Consider the following 22,353-nt stretch of genomic DNA (forward strand, 5'->3'; position numbering starts at 1 on the left):
GTATGCGAGCACTTGCGACTTAATCGTTGTTCGAGGCATGAAGCGAATGTCAAATTCCTTGAGCTCAACATACCACTTGGCTATTTGGCTGATTGCGTCTCTATTGTGCAAGATCTCATCAAGTGGGAATATTAATCGTACGGTGATCTTGTGAGCATGGAAATAATGTCGTAGCTTGTGTGAGAGGCCATCAACACAGCATACGATAGCTTATGCACTTGCAGGTAGCAGTCTTTAGGATTTTGGAATACTTCATTGATGTAGTACACCAGTCGCTGGCTTTTTCTCTCGTTTGTCTGGCACTTTTCTTTCCACCTCTAGTACCCCACTCATGGCATGTGGTCTAGCCACAATATATAATAAAAGATCTTCATTTGGGTTAGGAGCGATTAGCATAGGGGGGGGGGACCAAAGATACCTCTTCAGATTTTTGAATGCATCTTCTAACCATTCAAACTTGTCCTTAGTCTTTGAGTCAGGAAATAAACCAGCTGAGAGCTGCCATGCACCCGGTTAGTCTCTAAACTCTTTGTACTGACCTAGAGGTTGTATCTCTTCAATATATTTGATTTTCTCAGGATTGACTTTGTTCCCCCGGTAAGACACTAGGTAACCAAGTAGCTTCCCAACGTCGACTCCAAATGTGCACTTCTTCGAGTTCAACATGACTCAATTGTTGTGCAGGTTGTTGAACATCTCTTGTAGGTTGGATGAGATCTTCCTTCTTTTTGGTTTTAACAACGAGATTGTCGATGTAGGCCTTAACATTCTAGCTGGTGTGGTCATGGAGCGTTATCTGTGTTCCCCTTGGTATGTGGCACCAGCATTCTTTAGTCCAAAGGGCATCTTGACATAGCAATAGAATCCAAATAGATAAAGGAAGTTTTCTACTTGTCTTCTAGATGCATGCTAATCTGGAGATAACTGGAATAGGCCTCGAGAAGGCTTAGACAGTCGCACCTATAAGTAGAGTCAACTATCTGATCTATTCATGGCAGAGGGAAAGTATCCTTAGGGCAGGCTTTGTTGAGATCGGTGACGTCAACACACATTTTCCACTTGTCGTTTGATATTTTGACCATGATAGGATTGACAGGACACTCAGGGTGATCCACCTCTTGAATGAATCCTGCATTGGTGAGCCTTTTGGTTTCCTCTTTTATATCTTCCTTCTAATCGGGCACAAACTGCAGGAGTTTCTTTTTAACCGACTTTGTGTCAGGCCAGATGGATAGTTTGTGCTCAATCACCTCCCTAGGGATACCAGGCATGTTAGACGGTTGTCATGCGAACACATCAACGTTTTCCTAGAGGAAGGTGATGAGTGCGAGTTGCTATTTATGATCTAGGTTGGAGCCAATCTGAACGTTCTTGGAGGGCTCCACTAGGTCCAGAGGAACTGCTTTAACTTCACCATGGGACTTTAAGATCGCCTTCATCCTCAAGTTTTTTGTCTCCTTATCGGGATGATGTTGTGTGGCCATGTCTAGACTTTGCTTGTCATAGCATAGGTCCGCTTTTGGACAACTATGAATAGTGTTGACTCCCTCAAGTCTCGAAATATTCATGCATTGGTAAGCACAATGCGCAGCTGCCCTTTAATTTTGCAAGAGTAGGTCTTCCCAAGATGGCATTGTATGCCATCTGAAAGTCGACCATGTCGAACAGAATCTTTTCTGTCTGGAAGTTGTCGTGCTTCTCGAAGGTAACAGAGCGATATCTGGCCGATGGGAGTCGCCAAAGATCCAGGTACTATGCAGTAGAAGGCTTGCGTAACCGATTGGATGGTAGATCGGGAGACTTGCATTGCTTTGAGTGCGCTAGCAAAGAGAATGTTCATGGAACTCCCTCCATCAATGAGTACTCAGGTGACCCTGCTATTGTTAATCATAGGCTCAGCCACTATCGGGAAGCGGTCTGGCCGTACTAAGTTTACAGGGTAGTCGTCTTGGCCGAAGGAGATTTGGGTATTCAACCACTTAATGGCTTGGCGACATTTAGGGATGGCAGCCAAAACTTCTCAGGCTACCATCTTGTATTACCGCTTGGACTCATAGGACATGGAACCACCGAACATGTGGTCAATGATCCCCTCGTTTGGTTGGAAAGACATTGGGTCTGAGTCATCCACGTTGCTGCTAGAGCTAGTGTCCCTACTCTGTGCAACAACCTGAGTATTCTTTCCTTTAGTTGCCTTCTCGACCTCTGTCTTGACCATCTTTTTCCAAAGACGTCACTTGTGGAGGCTATGGTTGTCGGTCTGGTGGAGATTGCACTAGGGTATGCCATCTTGTCCGCCAGTGCCTGGTGTGAAACTCTTGCTCTGGGATGTGCCAGAAAGCTTGTCGGGATGGGTGTTGGGTAGATATGGAAAAACCTCATCATCTTTAGCTCTTTTACCCTTAACTCCCTTGGTGTTCTTTTTGCACTTGGTCTTAACAGTGTTGTTGTCGAGCCCGGGTTGAGAATGCTTGATGCCCTTAGCTTTCTCCTTGATGAAGAGAAGCATGTTCTTGGCGTTGGCACACTTATCGATGATCTTCATGAGCTCCTTTACCGTCTCAGGCTCCTTTCTGGCAATGTCTTCAACGCATCTCAGCTCTTAACCCCCTGAGTGAATGAATAGATGACATTATAGTCGATGATCTTGGGGATGGCATTTTGGTTGTTATTGAAGCGGCGCATGAAATCGCGCAAGGTTTCATTCTCCATGTACTCGCAATGGTAGAGATCATTTTTCATGCCAGAGCGAACGTACATGCCATGAAAGTTAGCTCATAATATGTTGCTAAGTGCTCTCATGAGTAGAATGTCAGTGGCGATAGATTGGGCAATCATGTCCTAGCTGCCCCTTCAAGGGCTGTGGGGAGGTAATTTACATTACCTTCTCATCCCTACTAGTCACCTGGATAGCCATGGTATAGATTTGGAGGAACTCAATGGGGTTCGTACTCCCATTGTACTTCTCGATCAACCTGGGCCAAAACCTTGCTAGCCAACTCACGTTTCATAGATTCAAAGAGAAGGCCATACATCTGTTGATGGCACCTTGCTTGGTCCCAGCAACCATAGGTGTTTTACCCATGGGTGTCGGAGATTGGCCCTATGTTTATCGGTGCCGAGAAGTCCCCCAATTAGATTATCGAAGGGCAGACGATGCCACCTTGGGGGTCCTCGGGCATCTCCATCAATCGATGACCTCTGACTAGCAAGGTCTTACGACGGTTAGCTACTCGATTGTTATCCCGAGACGCCTTGTTCCGGGGATTATGCCTCTCTGAGTTTGATATTTCTCATGACAGGGCACTACGCAATCTCCTGCGATTAGAGCTGTTCCTGGCTAGGGCTAGATGAGTATTCTCGGCCTAAATGGGAACTTCTTTCATCATATCGATCATTGAGTTCATGTAGCCTTTGCCCGCTGGGGTTGTCAGATCTATAGTTTGAGGACGCATGAGGGCCTCCTATATAAGAGGATCCTCTAAGTTGTAGTAGATCTAAAGCGTTAACCCCACTGTTGGTTATCAGGAGACGGTAAACGTTGCACCCTGTTAGGGTTTAGGATCTGTGGCAGTGTTGTTGGCCGACACCTGGACACGGAGTAGGAGGGCCCTGCATGTTTGCAGGGTCATCATCGTGATTGTCCAGACTGTTACTCCCATCTCTGATGGCAAAGATTTCTAGGGGGTAACCTCCGCTAGAGGAGATGTCCAGACCATCATTGATTTTTATCGGATCGCTTTGGAAAGTGTCTCGACAATCCATTTTGTCGGAAGTTGTGGGGGAAGGTCCCGGCTTGTGGTGAATAGGGCATTCACGGTTGTCTTATCAGTCATGTGGTTCGAACTAGATGTCATAGTCATTGATGCATTGATCCATGAAACGACTTACCTCATCACTAGAATCATTGATGCAAAGCTCTTCGTCAAAGTTTACCTGGTTGACTTCCAGTTCATCGGTGGGAGGGGTGAAGTTGTGTCACACCTGGTTTTATAAAGGGATAAAATCAGATGTAAACCATATGTATGCACGGATCAAGTTTTATACATGCAACGACTTTATCAGTGTATCACATATAGTGCCACTATTACAATGTTTAACTTAAACAAGATAGAAATACATCAAAGTCTTTAACTAAAACCCACTAGCAAAACACAGTGAAGCTCTCATCTTTCATAGGCAATTGACTGGGGATCCACCAACCTAGTATTCTTCATCTTCATCAATGTAGTAGTCTGGTTCTCCTTTATTATCTGAGAAGCGTTTGATGTATATTTGGATAGAAATAGCAAGTGTGAGTATATATTATACTCCGCAAGTGTGGGAAATAAATGACATGCAAGCTTAAATAAAGGAACATGCTATAACAGGTTAAATTTGCATAAATACCAACTATCCTATCATAGAGTTATAAAAGCATTCTATTTAACTATGTGATTCATCACTAAACTTCCAACTCCTAGAAGCATCTCCATATGTTTCTCAACTCCCTAAAAACCACATCAGGTTCCCAAACCATTCGACTTGATACCCATCATAGATAACAAAGAACAATCCAACCAAACCAACTAATCCAAACCAAACCCATCCAACTAATCATGTGAGGATCCAAGTCTCTCATGACCATGAGCATGACTGATATATCAGATTTTACACTCTATAGAGGTTGTCCAACTTTCCCCACGAGTCGTGATTTCCTTGTTGCCACATCCTCTAAACACTTAACACACACCCATTGTGTGTTGCCCGAAAAATCACTACAAGGTAGTTGTAAAGTTTCATCTAGTATGCGCATGCCCGCTAGGTTTTACCACCATCAAAGTGGTTTTCACGCCACTCAAAAGCCCCCTTTTGCGCCTTGTAGCTCCAGCAAGATTTCACTCTTTCATTCCACTACACATCCCATACCACTAACCAAATGGTTCTAGCCTTAGCCATCCTCACACATCCACTCTTACGGTTTGGCACGCATAACACTAGAATCCACTAATTAATAGGCCAATCATGTCCCATACCAGGTCTCATGGTTGATACGATACTTCTTTGGTTGTCGCTCCACAAACCTGTCCTTACTTAGATCACTTGAGCAATTGCCAGACCAACAACATAACTGTAACTAGCATCATTAGCATCTCTTTGCTCAAGACCTAAGGTTCCATGTTGTTATACCATTACCAAAATTTCCCAACTCATAGTTGCATAGTATATTAGTCATATTTAACTGACTACCCGTCCATACCCTTGTGCAAAGCTAAGCCTAAGCTACCCAACATAACCACTACTAACAACTAGCCGACAAGGAATATAGGGAACATGGTAAAATACGTAAATAAGATTCAGAATTAATAGCATGAATTCTTGAAATAAAGAACGCATTTAAAAAACTAGAATCAAAATGTTCAAGGATACTTGCCTCTTCCAACTTGATGCTCAGACTCTTCAAAGACTTGGTCCTGAAGATTCTTGAACTGCTCCTCGTCTACTCTCAAAACACAACATAAAAGCACACAATAAAACTAACTTAGAATAGTACACTAAACAATATCTAACATCTATGAAAAAGGTACTAAAAGGTAGTACACGGTGCTACGAACACGAGAGCGTGAAAATCATCTAAATCGGAGCTAGGACGAGAAAGTTACACTAAAAACAAGTTTACGGTTAAAACTGTAAAAGAAGGACTTATTTGAATAAAAACAGAGAGGACATGGCCCTTTTTGTAAAAGCAAAGGGACCTATTTATAAATAAAGAAAAGTTTAGGGACTAAACTATTAAAAGATAGGGGCTTTTTGGTAAATACAGAGAAGTTCAGGGGCTAAAGTGCAAAATTGCCAATTTTTTTGAATTAAAACAATTAGAATTGATAGGGTAAAGGCTCTGCTAATGTGGCTGGACACGTGGGCACTGAGGTTGACATGGCGGCTAATTGGGCGTACACGTGGCAGGTTGCAACTTGGCTGACTGGAATTATGTAGCCATGGGTGTCATGCGATTGGCTTGCGAAGAGGTATGCTGCCAATCTAATCTAGGTTGACCAGAATAGATTCGATGGCTGAGAGGACTTGGGGGCGCCAGCACTAAGGTTCTTGGTGGAGCTGAGGACTTGGCGGAGCACGGCGGCGGACTCACCAGCACACGAGCAAAGCTCTTCGCCGAGCATGGAGGGCGACAACGAGCGGTAGAACACGGAGAGGGGCAAAAGACGAACTTGTTTAAGGGGATAGGGGACCTCATCGATGCTTACCAAGGCTTGGCAAAGGCATGCGGTGGCGAAGAGGCTCGACGAGCGACAGAGGAGGTCTTCTGGAGGCTGGGAAGCGACAAGGAGAGGTCAATGGACTTGCCCTCGAACTTGCGAAGCCGAAGGACCGTTAGCGAGGGCGGGGCAACTCCGGTGCGGTGGTTTGCACGAGCTCCAATGAGGCTCGCCAATGGAGGCGGTGGCTAGAGGTTGTGGCTACTTGGTGTGGGGCGAAATAGATCAAAAAGGTGGAGGGCACAAGCTTAAATAGATGGGGGATCATATAGACATGGAGAGCAGCTAGAATTTGGTGGGTTCATTGAGATTCGGGTGGGATACGATGGCGGCGGGCATGTTTGTCTCGGACTCGGGACAACGCAGCGTGAGGAAGAAGGCGATGGCTTCGCGGGCGTTATGCGAGGGCGATGGCGGGTTCGGCCAGGGCGGCAATAGGGGAGGCGGGCGAAGCAAGATGGCTGGGCCTGGCCTTCGACCAGCCCAGGTGGGGAGAGGGCGCGGAGACAAATCGGGAAGCGGCCGAAATAGAAGGAAAGGTGGAGGCTGGAAAGGGAGGAAGAACGGGCTGGCCTGGGGGGGGAGAAAAGAAATGGGCTGTAAGAAAATGGAGTCAAAAGAGACAAGGAAAGGGATAGGGTCCAAAGAGAGAAAAGATATAGTCTTTTAAGAAAGCATTTTTCAAACTTTTTTGAAATTCTAAATGGCGCACTACGGTGTTTTCAAAAGTTTTATTTTTCACAAAATAAAATCCTAATGCCTATTTTTAGCATGAATGCATTCAACCAACATATAACCTATGGCCAAATTAGATTTATTATAGAAAATAGGTTTTAACCTATTCTGTTTATTTAAACCCTAATTAAATTCTAGGTAAATTTTAGGAAATTAAGAAATAAAAAAACCAGGGTGTTACAAACCTACCCCCTTAGAAGGAATCTCTCCCTCGAGATTCAGAAGGATCAGAGAAGAGCTGTAGAAACTCGACTTTCAGATCTGATTCTCTTTCCCATGTCGCTTCTTCTTCGGAATAGTGTCTCCACTTCACCTTGCACATACGGATTCTCCGGTTCCTGGTGATTCACTCTGATGTCTCTAGAATCTTGATAGGGTACTCCATGTAAGTGAGATCCTCTCCAACTTCTATTTCCTCTAGGAGCATCTGCTCCTCGGGAACTCGTAGATATTTCTTCAACTGTGATACGTGGAAAACATCATGAACATCTGCTAGCTAAGGCGATAGCTCCAATGATATGCTACTTCTTCATGTTTTTCCAACACCTTGAAAGGTCCTATAAACTTGGGTGCAAGTTTTCATTTGACTTTAAATCTACGAAAACCTCTGACTGGTGAGACTCGTAGATATACAAAGTCACTTGCTTCAAAAGTCAACTCACAACGTTGATGATCAGCATAACTCTTATGTCGTGTTTTAGCTGTTCTCAAATTTCCCCTGATCTATTGTACTTGCCTTTCTGCTTCTCTCAAATTTTTCGAACCAAACACTTGACTTTTGTCTGTCTCATTCCAGTACAACGGTGTCCTATATTTTCTTCCATACAAAGCTTCAAACGGCGACTTCTTCAAACTAGCCTGATAACTATTGTTGTAGGAGAACTCTACACGGGGAAGATTTTTATCCTAACTAGTCTTGTTTTTCAAGGAACAAGCTCTTAGCATATCTTTCAGAATTTGATTTACCCTCTCGGTCTGACCATCGGTCTACGGATGATATGCCGAACTAAAGTTTAACATGGTGTCCAATGACCCATGTAGCTTTTACCAAAACCTGGAGGTAAACTAGCTTCCTCTTTCAGACACTATCATCTTGGGTACTCCATACAAACATACAATTCAAGCGATATACAACTTAGCAAGTTTAGGTCCTGTGTATGTGGTCTTGACTGGAATAAAAATGTGCAACTTTCATCAAGCGATCCACTATAACCCAAATAGAATCATATCCAAATTGAGTTCGGGGCAATCCAATGATAAAATCCATATTAATTTCTTCCCATTTCCATTCTGGTATCTTCAAAGGTTGAAGCAGTCTAGTGGGTCTCTAATGTTCAGCTTTGACATATATCACATAATGCTACATACTCTGCAATCTCTCTCTTCATACCAACAACATAACTGTAACCAACATCATTAGCACCAATTTGCTCAAGACCTAAGGTTCTATGTTGCTATACCATTACCAAAATTTCCCAATTCATAGTCTCATAGTACATTAATCATGTTTAATTGACTACCCATCCATACCCTTGTGCAAAGCTAAACATAAGCTACCCAACATAACCACTACTAACAACTAGGCGACAAGGAATATAGGGAACAAGGTAATATAAGTAAATAGGATTCAGAATTAACATCATGCATGTTTGAAATAAAGAACGTATTTAAAAAACTAGGATCAGAATGTTCAAGGACACATACCTCTTTCAACTTGCTGCTCAAACTCTTCAAAGACTTGGTCCTGGAGATTCTCGAACTGCTCCTCATCTTCTCTCGAAACACACCAGAAAAGCACATAACAAAACTAACTAAGAACAGTACACCAAACAATAGCTAACATATATAAAAAAGGTACTAAAAGGTAGTACATGCTGCTACGAACACGAGAGCGCAATAAATCATCTAAATCGGAGCTATTATGAGAAAGTTACACTAAAAACAAGTTAAGGGATAAAACTGTAAAAGAAAATGACTTAATTTGAATAAAAATAGAGAGGACATAGCCCTTTTTGTAAAAATAGAGGGACTTTTTGGTAAATACAGAGAAGTTTATGGGCTAATGTGCAAAATTGCCAATTTTTCTGAATTAAAAACAATTAGAATTGACTGGGTAAAGGCTCTGCTGACGTGGCTGGACACGTGGGCACTTAGGCTAACGTGGCAGCTGATTGGGCGTTGACATGGCAGGCTAACTAGGCAACTCGGTTGACTGGAATTATGTAGCCATGTAGCGTCATGCGATTGGCTTGGAAAGAGATATTCTGCCAATCTAATCTGGGCCGACCAAAATAGATCTGATGACTGAGAGGATTTAGGGGCACTGATAATGAGGTTCACAGTGGAGCCGAGGTCGAGCACGTGGTGGACTAGCCGGCGCACAAGTGAAGCTCATCGCGAGGCACGGGGAGCGACGGTGATTGGCAAAACACAAAGAAGGGCGAAAGACGAACCTATTTGAGGGGAGAGGGGACCTCACAGATGCTTACAAAGGCTTGGCAACAACACACGGTGGCAGAGAGGCTTGACGAGTGGCGGAGGTCTTCTAGTGGTCGGGAAGCGACAAGGAGGGGTCGACAGACTTGCCCTCAAGCTTGCGAAGCCAAAGGACCTGTCAGCGAGGGCTGGGCAGCTTCAACGTGGTGGTTTGCGTGAGCTCCGGAGAGGCTTGCCAATGACGGAAGTGGCTAGGGGTCGTAGCGGCTCAGTGTGGGGCGAAATAGATCAAAAAGGAGGGGGAGGGCGGCACATGCTTAAATAAACAAGGGATCAGATAGACGCGGAGAGTAGATCGGATCGGCGGGTTTGTTGAGATTCAGGTGGGATACGACAGCGGCGGGCGTGTTCGACTCGGACTCGAGGCGGCGCATTGCAAGGAAGAAGGCGACGGCTTCGTGAGCATTACGCGAGGGCGATTGCGGGTTCGACCGGGGCGCCAATAGGGGAGGCAGGCGAAGCAGGATTGGTCGGCCCATGCGGGGAGCGCGTGTGGAGATGGGCCAAGAAGTAGCCCAAACGGAAGGAAAGGTGGATGCCAGAAGGGAAGGAAGAACGAGCTGGCCCAGGAGGGAAGAAAAGAAATGGGCTGAAAGAAAAAGAAATCAAAAGAGAAAAGGAAAGGGATTGGCCTAAAGGGAGAAAAGATATTTTCATTTAAGAAAGTATTTTTCAAACTTTGTCGAAATTCTACACGGTGTGCCATAGTGTTTTCAAAAGTTTTATTTTTCATACAATAAAATCCTAATGCTTATTTTCAGTATGAATGCATTCAACCAATATATAACCTATGGTCAAATTAAATTTTATTATAGAAAATAGATTTTAATCTATTCTATTTATTTAAACCCTAATTAAATTCTAGGTAAATTTTAGGAAATTAAGAAATAAAAAACTAGGGTGTTATAAGTTGTCGTAGAATCCCTCATTCGAGAAATCAGTTCTCCTGAGTGAAGTTGATCACATGTTGTATGTAGAATTTTCAAGACCCATTGTCATGATCCCCACAAATACCACCAGCTATCGATGATTGATGAACCGTTGAACTTACAAATTTGTAAATAGATATAAATGCTTCGAATAGATGAATCAAAAAACACACCGACGGATTTAAAACCCAACACCGATAACCGATAATAGATATAAGAAAACATGATGTCATGTTCCACCAAATAACCCAACATTTATACAGCTGCACCCTTGCAACTCTGCAGCTGAGCAAAAACGCAACACACACACACAATCAGGGCTTGTTTGGCAAGCCGGAGAAATCACCTACGTGTGGCTTGATCCACCCTTGGATTGGGTTAATCCCCTTCCAACAACCCAATCCACGCGTGGCTCAAAACAAACCGCGGCCACCAATTTGTCACATTTGGGAGCTGAATGGGAACAAAGAAATCCACTACCCCTTCACACGCACGCACACAAGAACTCGTTCAAATGAAATTCAAACTAGATAGGGCAATAAATGGATTCGGCCCCATTCCGGGCCCCAATTCTGGCGCATCCAAACAAGCCCTTATAAAGTAATATGGCCATTTTGTTCCACTAGTTAGTTATTCGTACAGTATTTGTTCTATCTAGGAATATAAGTGGGTATCTAATAGGAAGTTTTAATCATTATTTAGTTTATTTTTTCTTCACTTAATTAAGTGTGAGTGAATTTTTAGTTTATTTTTTTAGTTTTGGTTCGACGTAATAACCTAAAAATGCAAAATTTGCTATGCTAGTTCCGCAATTTTATTTTCGTTCCGCATGAACAGTTTTAGTATTTGATTTATTCCACATGACCAAAATTTGTCATTCCGTTTTTGACCCAAATCGGTTTGTTGGTGTTCCACGAGACAATTTAATGCCATTATTATTTAATATATTTTTTTCCGAATAGATCTTTTCTTTTGTTGTTGGTCCACACGGTGTGTTGTGTCCCATAAGCAGAAATTAACGCCGTCGAATATGAAAACCAAGCGAATGATTAGTGAAGGTTGTTGTACTCTTTTACTCATCTCAAATTATATATTTGTTCCTTATATATCTTATCAAAATAGAATTTTTTAATAGTAGGTGACGTATATGCGAACAATAAGGTGTCTATGGTGACTACGTTAATTTTCAAGCTTCACATCTCCGGTCTTTAGTATGCGTTTTGTTAGCGCGTGCATATGGTGATGTAAGTATGTGCGTACATGTAAGAGTTATACTGGTATTTAAAAAAAGAATATAAACTATCAAATAATAGTTCCCGATAATATATCCGTAAATTGACTGGATACCATCAAGATAGGGATTAATCACGAGACGAGACACGAGATGTATACAAGTTCGAGCCTCGTATTGGAGTAATACCCTACATCCTGTGGGGGTATTGCTGCTGTATATTGATGATATCGAGTACACGCAATTCCTTGCGTTATCCGATCTGTTGTTTTGGAAGGGGGGTTCGGGGGGAAACCTAACAAGCAATGTGGCTAAGACTATTACAAGGAGTAGATCAAATCTAATCTAACCTAGGGCTAAAATTGCCGAGTAGCTCCTTTGTTGGGGTCTTGATGCTTACCTCTCTCTTGTTCGTCTCCTCCCCCCAACCTTATATAAGGGTGAGGTACCGACTTCTATCCACCATAGTCGATAGGGAGTTGTTTTCCTTGATGTCCAAGTAGATAAATATGTTTTGAATACTGATCGTTCTGATTTGGGTAACCAATCTAAATCTTCCTAGTATATACTTCTTTGGTACATGTTGTACATACCGTGTCTGTGTAGGATATACTCCTTATGCGTATATACCTCATAGTTAGATATTCGACAGTAGCCCCCTAACTCTACCCAGGAGGAGATGTTTCCATAAGCGCTCACTTGAGCATCACCAAGTCTAAGCTTGGTCGAGTAAAGTGGATCAGGCTTATAGTCGGATGGATTCTTCCTCGAGTATCGAGTGGAAGCTCAGTCGGGTCGAGCGCCCTGCGGTTAACCGCACTCGAGACTTGAAGGAAAAGATTAAAGAACTCAACTGATCGACACTCGACATCGAGTAGAGTTAAAAAAAACCTTTCAAATTTGAAACGGCAGGTATAGACGCATTTAATGCAGGCATAAGGGCATGCAGAGATTCACACGTCGTTATCGTTCCTCTTTCGCGCTAGTCGAAGTATTGTAAAAATGGGAGTGGTCGAAGAGGTGGTAACTTTTTGGTTATTTACCCGTATGACCCGAATTTGTAGCGGTCATTCCTCATCATTGCCACCAATCTTCCTGCACAAGCCTCTTGGCTTTCTCCGCCCCAGCACGCACCATGGCCAAAAGAAGTTTAGATACATGGATCCCAGTTCTTCTTCGAAGATCCCTACTTCCTCTTCGCCGGAGAAGCAGTCAGGCGCAGCAGCCACCAGCGCCTCACCCGATTAGTACGATGAAGCGCGGTTCATGATCGAGGCCTGGACACCCTTGGCGATGCAAGAGTCTCGACTGGCGGAACTCAAAGCAGAAGGAGTGGTGCCACCATGCAGCCTAATTGAATGGAGGATGGCATTTGGTGAGAGATTCCCTTCCTGCAAGATCGAGTACGAGTTTGTAGTTTTCGAGTCTTTCTTATATTGCGAATTTAACATCCCTCCTTCCAAATTTTTTCTCAATGTGCTCGATCAATATCAGATTGAAGTTCACTACCTGAACCCCAACTCCGTCACCATGTTGAGTTTTTTTATCCATTTATGTGAGGCTTTCCTTGGCATCGAGCCAAGCTTAAATCTTTTTTAGTACTTTTATAAACTGAAGAGGATTATAGAGAATAAATGTGTCGGAGGGTGTGGTTTCCAATTGAGGAGTGGAATGAAAAATTCCTATATCTTGGTTCCCCTAACCTCCTCCTAGTCGAAGGATTGGAAAAAAACTTTTATTTTACGTCTCCAATCTTGACCCAATTGGTTTTCCTTTAGTGTATAAAGGCATTTTCCCTGTCCGAAATCTATCTTGGACACAAGAGCACCGAGAGTCCCATCACAACACCTACTACGCCAACCGGATTGGCATGCTAAGGCAATTTGGCCTAACTGGATGGCATGTGACCAGAGATTTTATTAGCAACAGATCGAGCCCCTTGAAGGCGCGAATGCGCCTGGCTTGGGAATAAAGTGAGGATGAGGATGTCTCCAGGGATGCGGCCGAATGTAAGTCTTATTTAGCACTTTTCCCTTTTCTTTTTGCTATGACCTTCAAGCTTTGTCGAATAACATTTTTTCTCTTTTTTAGCCCTGCCTGTACAGGGTGTCACTTCCTGGTTGAACAAGCTCTTCTCTTTCGAAGCACCAGAATGTGGCATTCTACCTTATTCCTTCATGAATCTTTGACCACATATAAGGATTTTCTTACTGGAAAAGTAGGACCCATCATTATCTATTTGATTTGTCCTGTCTGTATGACTGTAGGACCCCGTCTTCCGCCAAGAATATATCCTTTCGAGCGAGGTCTTTGATCTTGATGGCACTTCTTCTACTGATGCTGTCGACAAGGGGAAAGGATCAGCCAATGAGGAGGCCGAGGGGTCTCTTCGATCGAAGAGATCATCCTCGTCTTCTCACTTGCTGCCTGATCCAAGTCCTCTCAAGCGCAAGCGAAGGCGGAGCCCATGGGTATTGAAATCAAAATTCTCATTATCTTTTTATTTCCTTTCAAATTATCAAGTGGATACTTGAATGCGTTCGGTTTGGATGAGTGGCCTTTTGTTAGGGGACGGCAAGCGTACCCACCCAATCACCTCCTCGAGCAACTGCCACTCTCGATGACTCGGCCGAAAAGGTAACTCTTCTCGAGTTATCGATTTTCTTTCGGTCATTCTACTAATGATGAATTTGCGTGACTGGCTTTTTTAGGGGACGTCTGGCGCATCCTCACAATCGCCAACTCGAGGGACCGTCATGCCTGATGACTCAACTAGAGAGGTAATTTCGGTCGAATTATCGCTCTTTAGTAGGTCATACTCGATAATAAATTTTATCATCTAGTTCTTTGCAGGCTATAGATGCCTTGGCTTTGCCTGGTCCATGTGTAACTCCTCTATCGGCTCTGCCTACCTGTCCAAGAACGAAGGAGGTGACCACAAAAAGTCCAAAGTTAAGCATTATTTCATACTTCCCAATTTCAAAGAGGTTTGTCGTGGATCCTAATCTCGATTGGTAGTCTTTTCTTTTCCTCTTCCCTTATTATGTTGATTGCAGACTATCAACTGAGGCGCAAACCTAGGCTTCCAGCGTCTCGACCAATCATCCGGGACTGACTTCCCTAGTTGACTCAGCCTCGGCTCCACTTCCTCAAACTAGAGATCCTTCCTCGAGCGCACCCGAAGAAGACCCGTAGCTCAAGGAAAATGAAACTTCAATATCGATCCCAACCAACGACACGTGGCTAACGATAAAGGTTCTTCTCGAGGTTACAGGTGCTCAGGTAGCTGCCGCCAAGACCAACCACCACAAGAATCTTGAAGCCAAGAGGGAGAAAATTGAACGTAAGTCTGTCCCCGATCATAAGTGCGTGATTCGATTATTGGATAACTAACAAAAATTACTTTCAGGTTTACCTTCTTCAGGCCTTGAGTCCTCCTATAACAACAAGAAAAAACTTCTTTCTGACGCAACGAAGAAGATTGATGACGACGTCAAGTATCGGGAGAAACTCAGGATCAAGTGAAAATCAAGCGAGCTGAAAAGAAGGCCATGATGACTGAACGGGATGCTGCCATCGCTCAACGGGATGCTACTGTCCTTGCTCTTCAAGAGCTGAAGGAGTAGACACTCGACCTTATGTCCCAAGCAGCCTCTGCAACTGTCGCCACATTGCTAGGTATCCTCAAGAGTTACAATCCCGCGCTCAATACCTCATTGGTGATAGTCGGGTTCAATTGTACTAGCGAGGAAGCCCCAAAACATGTTGAAAGCGTCCAGCCGGTGGTTCCAGCCTTTTTTAAGTCATTAAGGCTTAGTCTGCCTAGTGATGATAGTGAGGGGAGTCCCTCGGATTGATGATGCATTCTGCTCTGACACTTGTAGAACATATTTTATGATCTGGGAATGCCCGCAACAATACTACATTTTGCTAGTCTATTATGCTTTTGTCTGCTATTCCCTTGTCGATGAAATAGGATTAGCATAAGTAGATGCAATAACTGATAGATACATGTTGTCATCATTCTCAAGACCATACGATTATGCATCTATCAACACCTGAAATCTTAACTAGATAAGCCATTAGATGCGTGGTCCTTAAATACTCGAGAAGACCATAATAATGAGGAAAAGATTAATACAGAGCTAGAAAAAGAAAAGGCATATCGAATTTTCTGCGAACTTTTATCAATTTGCGCATTCGATCAGCATACAAACATGAAATCAATAGAGAGCACACGCGAGACAAACTAGGACTTCAGAACCCTTTTGGCCGTTAGGCGTGAGATGTCTGACAATCTCTGTGCCATTATGCCTCCTGAGGTATAGCTGTCCGTCATCGACCTAACACATGCCTCTGTTGGTTCTATTTAATGTGATCAATGCAGAGCCAGATAAATTTTTGCAAAAAACATATAAAAGAAAAATGGTATTGTGATGTAGCCCCCGACTCTATGGTCGAGGAAGAAATTACTAGATCGGAGAGTAGAAAAGGACATACTTGTACCATTGATTGGAGAGCAGTGTTATAGCTCTCGACTATGTACTCGATGATGGAGTCGGACGAAGAGTAAAGCTCATTCTCGACTATGTACTCGATGAGGAGTCAGACGAAGAGTAAAGCTCATTCTTGACTATGTACTCAATGACGGAGTCGAACAAAGAGTAAAGCTCGTTCTCGACTAAATACTCGAGAATGTAAGCCCTTGAGCATTATGGTTTTAACTGCAATGTGGTTATCAAGTAAACTCAAACTGCCGGGTAGGTGGGCATTAAAAGACCCCACTCCCGTTTGTGCTCATTTTCACCGCAACATTGATTTGACACGTCATAATGGCCACCCATCCCTCTTTGTAGAGAGGGGACAAGTCATGACGTCTCAACTTCCGCCAAACATGCTACGTGCCTGAGGCACCATCATTTCGGATCTTGATGGCTACGTTTACACAGTACAACCCGTTTCCCCCGCTATAAATAGAGGAGACTCAAATCCGTTTGTCCATCGTCTCCTTTGTTTCCTTTGCCCATTGCCTCTTAGGACTCGTAGAGGTTAAAGCCATGGCCTCCACTCCATCTTTGCCTCTTGAGCCAACCACAGAAGTCAACTCCCCTAGGCCTCTCACCATAATACTTCTTGAGGTCATCATCATCACCTCCTCCGATGACGAGGATTCGAGTGGTGGGTCTAAGAAGGAGAGAGAAGAAATGCCCACCATAGATCACCGCCGTCCCCTCACTCAGTGCATTCATCGTTACATCAAGACCTATGCTTTAGGCTAGACGGCGCAGCACTCCACACCGAAGAGGAATGCGGATGGTGGTGATCTCGACCGGATCATCGACCAAGCCGTCATCGAGGTCTTCGACGGTGGAGCCCCCGAGTCATCACCGCTAAGGAGGTGCGGTCACCTTCTCCGTCGATAACTGCCAGATCACCTTCACGCCACGTAGAAGACCACTCGGCATCACCAGCGTTGGCAGTAGCTCCAGTAGGGTCTTTGCCTCGACCACTTTTCCTAGCCCTTATGCTGATCGGCGACCGATTCCTGGAGTGACTAGCTGCCACCCGAGGGAGGAGTATAAAAGGTTCCTCGACTCGTTCAAGGGCGAATGAGGGTTCATATGCCTCCAAACTTTTGGAGGTTGTGGATCTTCATTATTTGCAAGAGCTAGGTGTATCCTCTCTGCCAATTTTGCACTAGCCACATGGATTAGAGGAAAAGGGAAAGATTATGTAATCGAGCAACTAACTAAATCGAATGTAATTGACTTACCTATAACCCACCTTTTCTATGAAGGAAACTTTCGGAGTTAGTCGATGTTCCACGAGTGCTCGAGTATCTCACTGTTTAGAGTAGATAGCTGTACTGATCCAGGTTGAGTGACTTCAACTACTATGTAAAGTCCTTCCCACTTAGGCAATAACTTGTGGCGTTGGGCCTATTTCGGCACCTTTCGTAGGACGTGGTCCCCAGCAGCGAGTTTCCTGGGCTGAATTATCAGGCTTAGATATCTATGCAACGCTTGCTGATACTTAGCTGCTCGAATAGATGCTCGATCTCGGTACTCCTCGAGTAAATTTATATCGTCCGCTCATAATTGATCCTGCCTTTCTTCGGAGTAACCTTCTACTCGAGGTGATCCGAACTACAACTTAGTCAGGAGCATCGCTTCCGCTCTTGTCGGTGGGTGAACACCGCAAGCGGGGATCCTGAGGGACCCCCTTTGAAATTTGGCCAGGGGGGCTGATTATGGATCTACCTCGTACGTGGATTTAATGCGAATAAGTGAGATCTAGGCGGGACGGATGATCGTCGGCGAGTGAGAGTAAATGCTCAAGGGATTTTAGACAGGTTCAGGCCGCACGGAGCGTAATACCCTACTCCTGTGTGTATGATGTGCTATTAATGCTTTTGAAATGTCTTTCTCTGGATCTCTGAGTTACAAGGTTTTTTGTCTAAGTCTAGAGCTTCGGTCTTGCTTCGAGCTGCCCTATCTCAACTTGACCTCTATTAGTCGTCTTGCTCTTCCAAGTCCTCCTTTCTACGAAGTGCACCCCCCTTTATCCTGTTGGGGAGGCTCGGCGTGCCCAGAAATGGGGGCACGAGTTCCCATGAGCCATAAATAGAAAGCAACCGTCATGGGGCTACAGTTTGATGTTACAAGGGTTGAAAATACGCCTTCGGCTGGTCCTGTCGCCCATTACGCCCAACTTTAGCAGGTGCAGGGGGCCCACCGGGCAGCCGCCGAACTGCCTCGCATGCCCGCCCGGTCAGAACAGACCTGACACAGCAGCGGGGCAAGCGATACGCCTCGAGCCCAGCGACGATATCTCCAAACCGTTTCCCTTATGGCCCCGCAAGCTGACGTGTGATGTGACCCGTCGCATTAAATATCCCCACGCCTTCCTACCAGGCGGTGGCAAGGACTGACATACTCAGTACGACAGGCGTGAGGGGGGGGGAGTGGTTGGAAGTGAATGGCCACGCTCCCTCTTTAAATGCAGCATTGGGCCTCCTACCGATGGACACCTCACCGTTGAGCCCTTGTGGGGTCCACCGGCAAGTGGCTTCTCAGGTCCTTGGGGAACTCTGGGTACTCGGGGACCACTGTTCATGGCCCCGAGCACCCTCTCCTGGATAAGTCTCTTCTCAACCCTCGGGGGGATGGTCCCCGAGAGAAGGCACCATGTGGCATTCTGCTGTCCTGGCCTCGGGACTCGGGGACCCCTGGTTCCCATGTCACCGACAGCTCCATAAACCAAGAAGAACGGAGTTTCACCGGTGGCTCTATTGGCCGAAGTACGAATGACTTATAGTACTGAGGGAAGTTCTTTTACCTAGCGTTTTGAGTAGGCTTTTAGCCTGTCGAAGACCCGAGTTTTGATGCCCTGTAAGACTATTTCATTAGCACGCTCAACTTGACCGTTACTCTGCGGCTGAGCAACTGAGATGAAACAAGTTTTGATACCGAATTCTTCACATAATGCAATAAAGGTCCCACTTCTGAACTGACTACCATTATCCATAATTATCCGATGTGGAATGCCGAATCGAGTAATTATGCTCCTCATGAACTTCTTGGCTGCTTCTGTAGTTATTTTTCCTATAGGTTCGGCCTATCCACTTGGTGAACGTGTCGATATCCACAAATAGGAATTTGTAACCACCTTGGGCCCTTGGGAATGGTTCCAGGATATCCATGCCCCAGACAGAGAAATGCGAAGAAAGAGGAATTGTTTGCAGAGCTTGGGCTGGTCGAGTGGTCTGCCTTCTGAAAAATTGGTAGCTCTCGCACTTTTTGACCAGCTCGGAAGCATCCTAGAGGGCAGTCGGCCAATAGAATCCCTGGCAGAAAACTTTTCTGACCAAGATGCGAGAAGACGCATGATTACCACACATGCCTCCATGGATATCGAGCAATATTTTACTGCCCTCTTCCTGAGTGATGCACTTCATCAAGATTTTGTTACTCCCCTTTTGGTAGAGCTTGCCATTTACCAAAATGTAGTGCTTGGATTTACGAGCAATTTTCTCTACAGACTGATCATCATCAGGGATGTCTCAAGCCTCGAGATAGGCTTGGTACGGAGTCATCCAAGTCAGATTGTGTTTGAGTAGTGCAGCATCTGTGTCTTTGCGTTCTACCTTGCTGACCTGGCTAGACTACTGGTCAGGTTGGGCAGCATCCGTTCGCCGAACTCTCGGGATAGATAGTTTCAACGAAGACCCCTATGGGTACCGGTGCTCGAGAAGAAACGAGTCTAGCAAGATCATCCGCACCAGAGTTATCACTCCTTCTGATGTGCATCACTTCTAGCCCTTTGAACTTTTGCTCGAGCTTTTGTACCTCGAGTAAGTAAGCTGCCATGTTGTCGTCTGAGCACTGGAACTCCTTTTAAACTTGGTTCACGACTAGCTATGAGTCCTCTTTCACAAGAAGTCATTTAATTCCAAGTGATGAAGCTATGCGGAGCTCATTTACTAGTCCTTCATATTCTACAACATTGTTATAAGCTTTAAAGTCTAATTTAACAACGTACCTAAGTTCATCGCCCGTAGGAGATTTGAGTACAATGCAAGCCCTCGAACTCTGGAGCATGAGCGATCCATCAAAGAAGAGCGTCCAATGATCTTCGACCATGTTTGGCCTTGTTTCTTCAACGCTTGTCCATTCGGTGATGAAGGCCGCTAACACTCCGGATTTCACGCTTGTGCGTGGTGCATAACTTACGTCAAACTCATTTAGCTCTAACATTCCCGATTGCGTATTACATCCTTTAGCGGGTACGTCATCATGATGGTGATCCTGTGCTCTTGAAAGTAGTGCTGTAATTTCTAGGAAGACATCAAGACTGCATATATCAGCTTCTGTACTTGCGGGTATCGTAGCTTAGCATCGTGTAGAACCTCGCTCACATAGTAAACAGGTTTCTAGACCTTAGCCTTTTATCGGGACATTCCCGCTCGACCACCAGTACTCTGCTTACAACTTGTGGGATAGCTGCAGTATACAAAAATAGCACCTCTTTTTCGTTAAGTGGTGTAAGGATTAATGGATACGATAAGTACATTTTTAAGTCCTAGAAGGCATGCTCCACTTTTTCTATCCACTCGAACCGGTCTTTTTCCTTCAACAGCTTGAAGAAAGGCATCCCTCGCTCGCCCATCCTGGAAATGAATCGACTAACAGCAGTAATGCAACCTGTTTTTGAACCTCCTTCAGTGTTCGAGCTGACCTCATATGGTCAAGAGCCTCTATTTTGTGCAGGTTGGTATCAATGCCGCGACTTGACACCAAGAAGCCGAGAAGCTTGCTGGACGGCACACCAAACGTGCATTTTTCAGGGTTGAGAATCATGTGATACTTCCTGAGGTTGTCGAATGTTTCCTTGAGATCGTCAACCAATGCGTTTCTGGTTTTTTTTATTTGACTACAACATCATCAATGTATGCTTCTACATTGCGCCCGATTTGGGGTTGTAGACAGTTTTGAATACACCTTTGATATGTAGCACCAGCATTTTTAAACCGAAATGCATCTTTACACAGCAACATACACCGAAGGGAGTAGTAAAAGCCGTTTTCTCCTCATCCACTAATCCCATGCTAATTTGGTGATACCCTTAATAGGCATCTAGAAAACATAGCAACTCGCAGTCCGTCATAGAGTCGACGATCTGGTCGATGCGCAAGAGAGAAAAAGGATCCTTGGAACAAGCCTTGTTGAGGTCAGTGAAGTCGATGCACATTCTCCATCTGCCATTGGCTTTCTTGACGAGGACAGGATTTGTGAGCCATGCAGGATGACGCACTTCTCAAGAGAAGCCTACCTTTAGGAGCTTATCGACCTCCTCCTGGATGGCCCACATCCTATCTTCCGCAAATCTTTGTTGCTTCTGCACCACAGGTTTGGCATCGGGTTTAACAGCTAGTCGATGCTCGATCACCTCCCTGGGAACCCCAGGCATATCGGACGGTTGCTATACGAACATGTCTTGGTTTGCCTGGAGGAAGGTGATGAGCTCGAGTTCCTATTTAGGGTCAAGATTGGACCCAACCTTAACCATCTTGGATGGTTCAGATGGGTCGAGGGGCACTGCCTTGACGCAACCATCAGTGTTTTTGTTGCTGACGCTGTCGTTGGTCTTGCCTTTGGCATCGTCGAATTTAGAAGTGCCAGCAAGACTCACAAGCCTGGAATCTTTGGCCTCGATGACACCTTGATGCCTTTGACGCTTAGAATTTGTGTCCTTAGGAGTGGTGGCCGCTCGACTGAAGTGTTTGACCATATCCAGGCTTTGCTTGTCATTTTTTACCGCTGCACGCTGATCTCCTTTAACTATAATGGCTCCATTGGGTCCTGGGATCTTGAGTGTTTGGTAGGCATAGTGAACCACTGCCATGAACTTGCTCAGCATTGGGCAACCTAGGATCACATTGTATGCCGTCTCGAAGTCCGCGACATCGAATGTCAGCTTTTCTGTATGGAAGTTGTTAGGCGTGCCAAATGTAACCCGAAGCTCAATCTGGACGAGAGGCATGGTCAATGATTTGGGAGTTATACCGTCAAAAGGCTCGATTCCTATTCTAAGCTCTGATCCCTGAATTCCCATCTTGTCCAAGGTTTTGGAGAAAATGAGGTTGAGTGAACTACCACTATCGACCAGAGTTCTGGAAACTTTGATGTTGAGTATGGTCAACTGA

At 44.7% G+C, this 22,353-nt stretch overlaps 1 protein-coding gene across 1 annotated transcript; it reads right to left on the reverse strand.

Annotated features, from left to right (window-relative positions):
- Positions 1–21,680: 21,680 nt before the first annotated feature.
- Positions 21,681–22,262, reverse strand: LOC133904544 (uncharacterized). The gene has a single exon (XM_062346037.1). It carries the CDS (start codon positions 22,260–22,262, stop codon positions 21,681–21,683), a length of 582 nt encoding a protein of 193 aa, XP_062202021.1.
- Positions 22,263–22,353: the final 91 nt, after the last annotated feature.

Source organism: Phragmites australis, chromosome 22 (genome assembly GCF_958298935.1).
Source record: "Phragmites australis chromosome 22, lpPhrAust1.1, whole genome shotgun sequence".
Classification (NCBI taxonomy): Eukaryota; Viridiplantae; Streptophyta; class Magnoliopsida; order Poales; family Poaceae; genus Phragmites; species Phragmites australis.